The 13,695-nt window shown below is 25.4% G+C and overlaps 2 protein-coding genes across 2 annotated transcripts; one reads left to right on the top strand and one right to left on the bottom strand. All coding sequences in view use genetic code 6, as the record gives it.

Moving 5' to 3' along the window:
- Positions 1–1,314: 1,314 nt before the first annotated feature.
- Positions 1,315–3,012, top strand: SS50377_28851 (All-trans-retinol 13,14-reductase; the record flags this gene model as incomplete). Its single annotated transcript, XM_067912605.1, has 1 exon — positions 1,315–3,012. The coding sequence occupies one exon, from the start codon at positions 1,315–1,317 to the stop codon at positions 3,010–3,012; it is 1,698 nt and encodes a 565-aa protein (XP_067760055.1).
- A 6,068-nt stretch (positions 3,013–9,080) lies between these two features.
- SS50377_28850 (uncharacterized protein) lies at positions 9,081–13,454 on the bottom strand (the record flags this gene model as incomplete). Its single annotated transcript, XM_067912604.1, has 1 exon — positions 9,081–13,454. One exon carries the CDS (start codon positions 13,452–13,454, stop codon positions 9,081–9,083), a length of 4,374 nt encoding a protein of 1,457 aa, XP_067760054.1.
- Between the last annotated feature and the right edge of the window lie 241 nt (positions 13,455–13,695).

Here is a 13,695-nt window from a genome sequence, read left to right as displayed (position 1 = left end):
TCCCGCCAGATACTTAAAGCATAAGCTCATGCTCTCTTTTCATATTTAGTCTGCAATCTTTTCATTTTCGCCTTTCCGACTCCAGCCTAGGCTTATTAACATCAAACTACGAAATTTTAAAAATTATTTACCAGTTCAACCCTCTTTTTAACCTATTGATCACGTCAGCATGCTAAAAATAAATTGCTTACATCTGTGCACCGCCATAATGCAAACAACCCTACGGAATCAAGAATCTCACAAATTGAATGCGTATTACGCAGCCACCTGTGATACTCAGCATCTTACGACGCTTGCAAAACATACAAGTAAATAATAATTTCACACTTTGAATTTCCATTCAAAAGCGTCTAAAACTCTAAAAATTAACTAAAAATGCTCAAATTACCTTTTCCTTAAACTCGAATTTCAGCAAATAAAATCCATACAAATTCAAGCACAACTATGAAATTATGGCTACGTGTTTTTGCAAGCTATTGACGAGCAGTTTGTGCATGTGAATTTGACTACTGCGAGTAAGCGGTTAGTTGTGTTATATTCGTTATTAATAATAATTCTTAAGATAATGTAAGTTTTTAGCAATAGAATATTCTGGTTCTTTTAAAGCCATATTCTGCACGCTAATGTTATTGGTAATTGTAGATAAGTTACTACTTAAATAAAATTTTGGGTATGCGGTATAGATAACCTGTAAATAGACTTAAAAACTATTATTTTAACAAATTCTAGAATTTACCTAGTCTGATAAATAGCTTTCTTGGTAATTTGTGATATTGTATACTGTAAAATTTACTTTTAATACTTATCATACTATTATTTGATAAAAATGGTGAAATACATATCAATTAATTCAATAGTAAGTAATTGAGATAAAAATCACATTATAAATGTATAATGTAGTAAAATACTTTAAATATATATGTTTACGAAAAAAATAATAAATAGTATATTGTGTTGCTAAAGTTGCATTTTATACGTATTAAAAAATCGCTTATTACATATAATATTGAAATAAATATAGTCACAGTAAAATTTTCATTGATACTATTTTAAAATATATATAAAATAAATATAATTAATTTACATATTACATTACAATTTTAGTTTTTCTAAATAAAATTATTTAGAAGAATACCCTGTTTAAATTTTATACAACAAGGTAAATATAAATTTTAATATACATTATCTGGCCTTTTATCTCATGAATTTTAATTATAATATATATAAGAAATAATACCTATCTTTATTACTCTATATATTTCCTATAATATAATATAACTAAATAATACATTTTTAAAACAGGGCATTTCTAAAATGACGAGTGAACTCGGAATCCTTTACAGTCCTACAGAGAGTAGTCTTCAGAATAAATTTGATCATATTATTATAGGCTCTGGTCTTGGTGGTCTGATCTGTGCTGCTAAGCTTGCCCTTAATGGGAAGAAAGTTATTGTCCTTGAATAGCACTTCCAGGCAGGAGGGTGTGCAACTACCTTCAAACGTGGTAAGGATGTGTATGAAGTGGCTTTGCACGAGATGGATCTTGGAGATAAGAAGACAGATGGAAAACACAGGATATTTAAAGAACTAGGTATTGATAAAAACATAACCTTTGTGTCATCTAACTCAGTCTGGGATATAGCAGATAAAGAGAATCACTATTCTATACCTCATGGTCTAGATAATGCAAGAAATTATCTGATTGAAAAGTTCCCTCATGAAGAGAAGGGTATCAGAAGATACTTCAAAAAAATATACAATACTGCCAGATGTGCTACTACGCTTCCTTATAACATGGGTTACTTCTAGTTCTTTTTCTTCCCCATTGTACACTCTGTCCACTTCACCTGGCCAATGATCAGAAAACATACTATAGGTTAATGGTTGGATTTTTATATTACTGATGAAAAGCTCAAAAATGTAATTAACACAAACATTGTTTACTACTCCGACAATCCTTACAATATGAATCTAATCTATCACGCCATTCCTTAGTGTTGCTATTACCAGAAAGCTGTTTAGATTTAAGGTGGCTCAGGAACCCTCTCAAATTACCTGGTTTCAGTGATCCGCGAGCATGGTGGCGAAGTGCGGCTCATGGCGGATGTAACTAAGATAATTCTTCAGGACGAACATGCTAAGAAACCAATTTGTACTGGCGTGAGCTACTTCGATAGAAAAACCAAAACTTAGGTAAATGTAAACCTGACTAAGATTTCCAAATCCAACAAGATTGTTTGCAATTGTGCTCCAGACCTAGTATTTGGCAGAATGATACCGAAGCTTAAAAATACTTTTGATGAGAGGTCTAAACGTAAGGCGCCAGCAGTATCTTTGTTTGTCATTTACTTCGTATGCAATGCTGATCTCAATACGCTTTTCCCCAATAATGCATACTCTACTTTCTTCTCTAACGATCTGTCACGCCCACTCTCTGACCTTAACCTAGTGGCGTATGAAAAGATAGAAGAACGTTCATTTGTATTTGTAGACCACTCAAAAGTCGATTCCAGGTTAACCGCATCAGGCAGAACTTTCTGTAATATTACTACCGCAGCCTATATTCAAGAGTGGAAGGATCTTACTCCAGATGCATATAAGCTGAAGAAATAGGAAGTTGCTGATATTTACATCAATAGACTAGAGGAATACTACCCTGGCATAAAGGCTGTGATTGATCATATAGAGGTTGGTACTCCTAACACAATGCGTAGATACACAAGAAGTGAATCTGGATCACTATATGGATACAACCCTGACGAATTTGGTTCTCAACACAGAATGAAGAATTTCCATCCCATGTACAAAAACTTGTGCTTTTCGTCTGCGTGGAGCTTCCCAGGCGGTGGATTTACTGGAGCTATTATTTGTGGTGATATGACGGCAACCAAGATATTGGATCAGCATATTTTACTGAAGAAGATTATATTTACGGTTTTCTGTGCACTAGTAATAGCAGCAGTCTGTACAACCTTAATTGAGATCCCTAGAATAATTGAGGCAGTGAAATGACAGATAATATTATGATTTATTATTCATCCATTTAAAATACAGCAAAAACGATAAAATATAATTTACTCATTTACTTTTTATAACTTTTGATTAGGTGCTCATTGATCAGAGAATTAGTAACAGTAATCCCGTGTATGTTTACTACAGCAGATATTAAAATCAAGAGAACCTATATAAAACAATATATATTGTAGTTTATAGGTTATGATCTATTAGTGATGTTTTTTACCTATGGTGTTGAATCATATAAGTGCTTGATGCACATTAATAAATGTTTCTCTGAGCTTTGCTATTGAATTATTTTTCCACGCAAAGATCCCATGATATTGCCTATTTAGTATTACTACTTAAAATATATGCGTCTCAGAATGTTCAGATTGCTCAGAAGTATTTTTAAGCTTAAAATTTTGCGTATATTTTACATATAATTAGAGTATTCATCCTATATTAAAGTAAGATATGCTTCATTAAATTAATATAAGCATAACGTACCGATCTTGTTCATTCAAATATCTCCTGCTTATTTGTTAGGTATATATGGCGTTTACATTATTTTACCATTCATAAAATTTTGATCTGATATTTTATATAATTAAGATATACTAATTATATACTCATTTTTATAAGATTATATTCGAACTATTGTTCAGTTTTTTTCATCCCAAGTAGTATAAATATCGTAATGCATTCTAATTGAAATACAAATATCACTATTTGTAGATAATTCTGTCTATGATATCTCAGACAACGCACTTTAGATCTACTTGATTAGATTAGTAGTAACCACCATAAGTAAATAAATATATACCAATTTCATGTTAGAAAAGGAAAGGTATTTCAGTGTTCGCAACGCGAATGATGATATATCTTTTTTTAAATTAATCATGAATACACTTGTATTTGATGATAGTAGCTTACTAGTGGAATTATATTTTATCACTTGATACCAACTAATAAGATCTATTAGACATTGTTACTAATATTAAAAAGTATGATGTGAATATTCATATGCCCATAACACAACAGAATATGATAACTATTTATTATTTGAATGATTCTTTAACTTGATCCATAATTTGAATTTGATACCTTAATAGATAATAACAAACTACTAAATTTATAAAAAATTATAGATTTCTAAATATTCATTTATAATCATATCATTACCTTTGGTGAAGCTAATTAGAGAATTAGGTTAACCTTTAACTATTGTTATGTAACCTAAGTCGTATACGTGAATAGTTAGTTACTATTTAAAAGCATATAAGGTTACTTACTATTACTATATTACTATATTACTATATTACTATATTACTATATTACTATATTACTATATTTTTTATATTTACTATATTACTATATTACTATATTACTATATTACTATATTACTATATTACTATATTACTATATTACTATATTACTATATTACTATATTACTATATTACTATATTACTTATATTTACTATATTACTATATTACTATATTACTATATTACTATATTACTATATTACTATATTACTATATTACTATATTACTATATTACTATATTATATATTACTATATTACTATATTACTATATTAACTATATTACTATATTATATATTATTACTATATTACTATATTACTATATTACTATATTACTATATTACTATATTACTATATACTATATTACTATATTACTATATTACTATATTACTATATTACTATATTTTACTATATTACTATATTACTATATTACTATATTACTATATTACTATATTTACTATATTACTATATTACTATATTACTATATTACTATATTACTATATTACTATATTACTATATTACTATATTACTATATTACTATATTACTATATTACTATATTACTATATTACTATATTACTATATTACTATATTACTATATTACTATATTACTATATTACTATATTACTATATTACTATATTACTATATTACTATATTACTATTTACTATATTACTATATTACTATATTACTATATTACTATATACTTATTACTATATTACTATATTACTATATTACTATATTATATTTATTCTTTTACTATATTATATTATATATTATTTTTATTACTATATTATATATTATATATTATTATTATATATTACTATATTACTATATTACTATATTACTATATTACTATATTACTATATTACTATATTACTATATTACTATATTACTATATTACTATATTACTATATTACTATATTACTATATTACTTATTTACTATATTACTATATTACTATATTACTATATTACTTTACTATATTACTATATTACTATATTACTATATTACTATATTACTATATTACTATATTACTATATTACTATATTACTATATTACTATATTACTATATTACTATATTATATATTACTATATTACTATATTACTATATTACTTATATTACTTTTATTACTATATTACTATATTACTATTATTATATATTACTATATTACTATATTATATATTACTATATTACTATATTACTATATTACTATATTAACTATATTACTATATTACTATATTACTATATTACTATATTACTATATTACTATATTATTTTTTTTTTTATATTTTATTTACTATATTACTATATTACTATATTACTATATTTTTTACTATATTACTATTTACTATATTACTATATTACTATTTTACTATATTACTATATTACTATATTACTATATTACTATATTACTATATTACTATATTACTATTTACTATATTACTATATTACTATATTACTATATTACTATATTACTATATTACTATATTACTATATTACTATATTATATATTATATATTACTATATTACTATATTACTATATTACTATATTACTATATTACTATATTACTATATTACTATATTACTATATTACTATATTTACTATATTACTATATTACTATATTACTATATTACTATATTATTTTATATTACTATATTACTATATTACTATATTACTATATTACTATATTACTATATTACTATATTACTATATTACTATATTTATATTAATTTACTATATTTACTATATTACTATATTACTATATTACTATATTACTATATTACTATATTACTATATTACTATATTACTATATTACTATATTACTATATTACTATATTACTATATTACTATATTACTATATTACTATATTACTATATTACTATATTACTATATTACTATATTACTATATTACTATATTACTATATTACTATATTACTATATTACTATATTACTATATTTACTATATTACTATATTACTATATTACTATATTACTATAATAAAAAAAAAAAAAAATAATTACTATATTACTATATTACTATATTACTATATTACTATATTACTATATTACTATATTACTATATTACTATATTACTATATTACTATATTACTATATTACTATATTACTATATTACTATATTACTATATTACTATATTACTATATTACTATATTACTATATTACTATATTACTATATTACTATATTACTATATTACTATATTACTATTTACTATATTACTATATTACTATATTACTATATTACTATATATTTACTATATTACTATATTACTATATTACTATATTACTATATTACTATATTACTATATTACTATATTACTATATTACTATATTACTATATTACTATATTACTATATTACTATATTACTATATTACTATATTACTATAATATTACTATATTACTATATTACTATATTACTATATTACTATATTACTATATTACTATATTACTATATTACTATATTACTATATTACTATATTACTATATTACTATATTACTATATTACTATATTACTATATTACTATATTACTATATTACTATATTACTATATTACTATATTACTATATTACTATATTACTATATTACTATATTACTATATTACTATATTACTATATTACTATATTACTATATTACTATATTACTATATTACTATATTACTATATTACTATATTACTATATTACTATATTACTATATTACTAATATTACTATATTACTATATATATACTATATTTACTATATTACTATATATATATACTATATTACTATATTACTATATTACTATATTACTATATTACTATATTACTATATTACTATATTACTATATTACTATATTACTATATTACTATATTACTATATTACTATATTACTATATTACTATATTACTATATTACTATATTACTATATTACTATATTACTATATTACTATATTACTATATTACTATATTACTATATTACTATTACTATATTACTATATTACTATATTACTATATTACTATATTACTATATTACTATATTACTATATTACTATATTACTATATTACTATATTACTATATTACTATATTACTATATTACTATATTACTATATTACTATATTACTATATTACTATATTACTATATTACTATATTACTATATTACTATATTACTATATTACTATATTACTATTATTTACTATATTACTATATTACTATATTACTATATTACTATATTACTATATTAACTATATTACTATATTACTATATTACTATATTACTATATTACTATATTACTATATTACTATATTACTATATTACTATATTACTATATTACTATATTACTATATTACTATATTACTATATTACTATATTACTATATTACTATATTACTATATTACTATATTACTATATTACTATATTACTATATACTATATTACTATATTACTATATTACTATATTACTATATTACTATATTACTATATTACTATATTACTATATTACTATATTACTATATTACTATATTACTATATTACTATATTACTATATTACTATATAATATTACTATATTACTATATTACTATATTACTATATTACTATATTACTATATTACTATATTACTATATTACTATATTACTATATTACTATATTACTATATTTACTATATTACTATATTACTATATTACTATATTACTATATTACTATATTACTATATTACTATATTACTATATTACTATATTACTATATTACTATATTACTATATTACTATATTACTATATTACTATATTACTATATTACTATATTACTATATTACTATATTACTATATTACTATATTACTATATTACTATATTACTATATTACTATATTACTATATTACTATATTACTATATTACTATATTACTATATTACTATATTACTATATTACTTATTATTTACTATATTACTATATTACTATATTACTATATTACTATATTACTATATTACTATATTACTATATTACTATATTACTATATTTACTATATTACTATATTACTATATTACTATATTACTATATTACTATATTACTATATTACTATATTACTATATTACTATATTACTATATTACTATAATTACTATATTACTATATTACTATATTACTATATTTACTATATTACTATATTACTATATTACTATATTACTATATTACTATATTACTATATTACTATATTATTTACTATATTACTATATTACTATATTACTATATTACTATATTACTATATTACTATATTACTATATTACTATATTACTATATTATATTACTATATTACTATATTACTATATTACTATATTACTATATTACTATATTACTATATTACTATATTACTATATTACTATATTACTATATTACTATATTACTATATTACTATATTACTATATTACTATATTACTATATTACTATATTACTATATTACTATATTACTATATTACTATATTACTATATTACTATATTACTATATTACTATATTACTATATTACTATATTACTATATTACTATATTACTATATTACTATATTACTATATTACTATATTACTATATTTACTATATTACTATATTACTATATTACTATATTACTATATTACTATATTACTATATTACTATATTACTATATTATAATAATTTATTCATTTATATATATAAATGAATAAATAGTTAACTATGAACTAAGTATCATCAAGGCAACTACCATTACCTAGCCATGTTAATTGGAAATTACTAAATTATAAAGCTTCACTCAAAAAAAATATATTTTTACCAAAACTTTATTCTTCTTGTTATCTTTTATTTTGGTACTAAGTATAATTACTTTCGATTCCACAAATAACTTCAGCAACTATTTACTGTCTAACTTGTTTGGGCTTAAAAATTAACGTTAACTAAAATGTTCACGCTTGCCATAAGTAATCTATTCACATTCGTATTAAAATCCAAAGTAAACAACTTTATCGACGGTAACTTTCTGAAGCAGCTTCGAAATTTAATCAAAGTATGTCTAGAACTTTTATTAAAATAACTACTACCTCGTATTCTCTTACTAATTGCAAAATTGTGTTAATAAGCTAAAATATTTCCAATCATCCTCGCAAAAACTCTAAAAACTAGGTGAGTTAAGTCGGAAAATAGAAATCAAATGGATATTGCTATTTTTTAAGAATAAGGTACCATTTTTATATTAATAAATTATACTACCAAAAGTGGACAGTTGTTCAAGTAAATCATTATAAGTTAATGTAAATTAAAAATTTTTGGCTTAATACTAACACTTAATATTAACATCTGCTTTGAATGACAAAATTATGGCAGTATACATGACAAGATTACGTGCATCTGCGGAAAAATTCTATTAGTTATTTAAGGCTTACACAGCTGCTAGGTTTGCATCCATCAAAATTTATGCACTCAATACTTCGTCTTTCTACTGTATCGTGTCAGGATTGTTTTCTACATATAAATACTGATAATCATTTTCACCTTATGCAAATACTAGACGAAGCTACAATTTCTCTAAAAATTTGTATATATCAACACTGACAGTGAAAAATACACTAATAATTTCGTCATTGCATATGTTAAAGCATAGCATATGATATAACTGGCTTAATTGATAGATAATTCTTTATTTATCGTATATGAATAAAACGGACAGTCGAATCTATTTGTCATTCGTTTATGCTTTCATTGTAGTACTACCCAATTCAAATTAAGTTGTGCCTTATGGTTAGAATTAAATATCAAAACTAATGCATTTCTAAAATTATTCCATTGTATCTAATTTATCTTTAGCAGTCTAGTCTAACTCTTGTTTTATTTAAATAAAATTAGATCCATAATCCTAAAACACATTGAATGGAATATTGATTTTTAAAAATTCAATAAAACTTTCGGTATAGCAACCTTAGCGGCAACTTATTTTATAAAATGAGTGTTTTACAATCTTTTATATTTCTGATTGTAAAATTTCAGCATGTTTGACATTTTTGTCTTTTTCCGTTTATTACTGCACCTTTACTAAATCTTCAGCTTTTTACAAATTATATTACCAATTTTAAGATTTATAGTTAACGTCTAATATCAGGTGTGCTCCTTTCTTATCAAGTCCAACCTGCAATACATTATTAAGCGTGAACGCTTTAACCTTTTCGGCCAACACTTCGGGGACATGGTGACCGCACTCTATCGGAAGCACTTGGCAGCCATCTATTTTCTCCAAACCGAGGTCAGGGTACCCGTGGAACGTGACGATGAAGTCAAATATTTTGTGCCTTGCTTTGTCCAAACTATCCGTAAAGCACATCTTCTTGTCGAAAGGGATCACGATAATTAGCATAGGGCATGTTTATTTGTCTTTTAATTTTTCCTACGCTTCATACTGAGTTTTAGGTAGTTAACTCTCTTATGGTTGGGCTGTGCTGCCAACATCAGCCTGAGCTCCACCATCCTACTCCACAATGGCTTCTTTGGCGGAGGATTCTTCCTTTTTGGTGGGAATATCCGCCTGGGTTGTGCTGCCAACATCAGCCCGAGCTCCACCATCCTACTCCACAATGGCTTCTTTGGCGGAGGATTCTTCCTTTTTGGTGGGAATATCCGCCTGGGTTGTGCTGCCAACATCAGCCCGAGCTCCACCATCCTACTCCACAATGGCTTCTTTGGCGGAGGATTCTTCCTTTTTGGTGGGAATATCCGCCTGGGTTGTGCTGCCAACATCAGCCCGAGCTCCACCATCCTACTCCACAATGGCTTCTTTGGCGGAGGATTCTTCCTTTTTGGTGGTACTTTCTGGCTAGACTGGTAGCCGCTAACGCAGCAATTGAAAAGTTTCTTTCGCAGCCGCTACCGAATCATCCAGTACCTATTCATATATAGAAATAGATGATTTTTTATTAAAATTTTAGAACGCATAGTCAAAGGTGGGGTTTAGGAACATAAAATTATGCGGCACGGGTGTTCTTTCCAGCAAATTAAAAATATCCTCGCTTTTCGCTGCAGTAATACTTCCACCATGCAAGTATTAGACGTAGATATTTCCATTGTCCACTTAGCTCATAATCAGGGAAATATTCCTAATTAGGGTTGCTGACTGCCATGTGAGCTTCGCCATGAACAGAATAACATGCATAAACTCCAGCAACACGCTTCTCTTGAAAAACCTAGACAGTTGTTACAGAGTAGATTAGGCCGCTGCTTCATCTATCGCTGAGGTTGAATATTTCGCTATAAATGCAAGCATGAGCTGATAGTTCAAAACGGAGACCACCTCGTAGTTCAGAGTCGACGATGCAATGCAGCTGATATTATAATTTTGATTATCTTGTAGTAATTCAAAATGAGCATCTCCTTTTGTGAGCTTAAATTTAGCGTCCTTCTAAGCACCTTTGTGTATGATAATATTGTTATAGGTTTAGGTGAGACTATCAAACTGATACATAGTTTGCTCTGGAATTTACTTTTTACCTTCTACACAAAAACTGACTACATGCCTGCTGGTTGCATTGAAATTTAATATTTTTTAGTTATACTGAAACCATATAGACGGACACACCGATGAGCACATGAACTGCATCTCAACCGACTTCTCTGTCATCATCGAGTACAGCAGCGATACCAAAATTGGTGTTTCTTCAGCAAACGTCTTAACTGTGTCTGCTATAGCACCTACTGAATTGGTGTAACCAGTATCATCCACTACCACCCGGCGCTGCTCGTACTGCAAGCTAGACAGCAATGACGCGTGAGGCTGAACATATCCTAATATTTAAGTATTAATGTAACCCATATTAGCTCTACTTGACATGGCATTGTAGCAAAACTAATTTATTGTAAGGAAATTAATTACGGTGAGATCTGTTCCCACCATAATTACAGTAGACTGCTTTACACCTGGTACAAACATAAATTTCGTGGTGGCAAAAGTTTTTTATAAGCTTTCTAATAATGGTTTATGTTCTTCATGAAACATTGAAATAAAATTGTCAACCTATTATTCTTTGCGTTGATCTTCTTCCAAATCTGGCGACTTACTAACACCAAAGTACTCTTAGATTAACTCTTTAACCGAATATTTCCAAAATTTTTCCATAACAAATTATATGCTAATGACTGTATTTGCCTTTGTATCCTTAGGTTTTAATGTAGCCTCGTCTAGTTTTACATCTATCATTGCTACAATGGAAAAAGTCTTCCAAAACGCTGTTTCTACCCCTCTGGGGTTGAACAACGATAGGATCAATTTGTAGAAATTCGTTTCAAAATCTTCGTAGTATTGTCCTCGATTCCTGTAAGATACCATTCCTGAAAATAATATATTTCTAAATTATGTTCTGTTCCTAATGTTTAATATCTACGGTGAGTGAACGACTAGCTCGTCAAGAAGGTCGTAATCATCAATCTCGAGGCGAAGGTACTCCATCGCTATGAGAATGTACTCTGATTTTCCTAGTAAACTATTAAGAGACTTCAAATATTCTATCATAATTTTTTGGTTGCCGTGTATAGTATAGAATATCTAATCTGCATTTTGTGATTAAACACTGGTTATGATGTTTTCAATAGTTTGGTACAAGTCTATACCATTATTTTAGAATCGATCTGTCATACTAATTTTGTCCAGTTCAGTTTTTGCTGATTCCAGAAGCTCTTTACTCAGAAGCGGCAAAATAACATTAATAACCAAATGATGTTGTTTATATTTGATAGCTGCGAATGTATTTATCACCTTAAACTCATTACTATCCAACATGGTTTATATCTCTATATACTAATCTTTGCCTAACTAAATCAGTTTCTCTTCATAACGCATGAAGATCATCTGGCACAACTTAACGCATTTAGGGAACTTAATCTTCTGAGATTATAAGCATTCATCAACTAGAATAATAGGTGTTTAATGTGACACTGCTTTCTTTGATCTTTCCAGTATTTATTTTTCTAAAATACCAGAGATATCCTTATGATTTTAGTAAATAAAAAAATTCTGGTTTTTAAACAATTCAAATTTTGTAAATATGTGATTGTTATATTACAGGTTCATCACAGTATCTAATAGATCAAAAGTAGCATCCCCTTTATCATTCTTAATATCCTTAATATTTTCTATGAAAATTTCCATTTTATAAAATAGCTCTGAAACTTTGCCTATACTATCCAATTAGAATTAATGAAAGGCACATACACTTTGAAGTATAATCTTATTTAACTCTTTATCTTTCTTCAAATCTTCAACTTCCTTTGACTCTTTCTATTTATTTAAATCTTCAACTTCCTTTAATTCTTTAACTTTACTTATTTGTTTAATTTCGCTTAAGTTATATACATCTATATATTATTAATCTAGGCTGTTATGAAAATTT

The sequence above is a fragment of the Spironucleus salmonicida genome (assembly GCF_000497125.1).
Source record: "Spironucleus salmonicida strain ATCC 50377 chromosome Unknown tig00000103, whole genome shotgun sequence".
Taxonomy (NCBI): Eukaryota; Fornicata; order Diplomonadida; family Hexamitidae; genus Spironucleus; species Spironucleus salmonicida.
The sequence above is the reverse complement of the archived record's forward strand: the minus strand, read 5'-3'. Positions and strand labels throughout refer to the sequence as shown.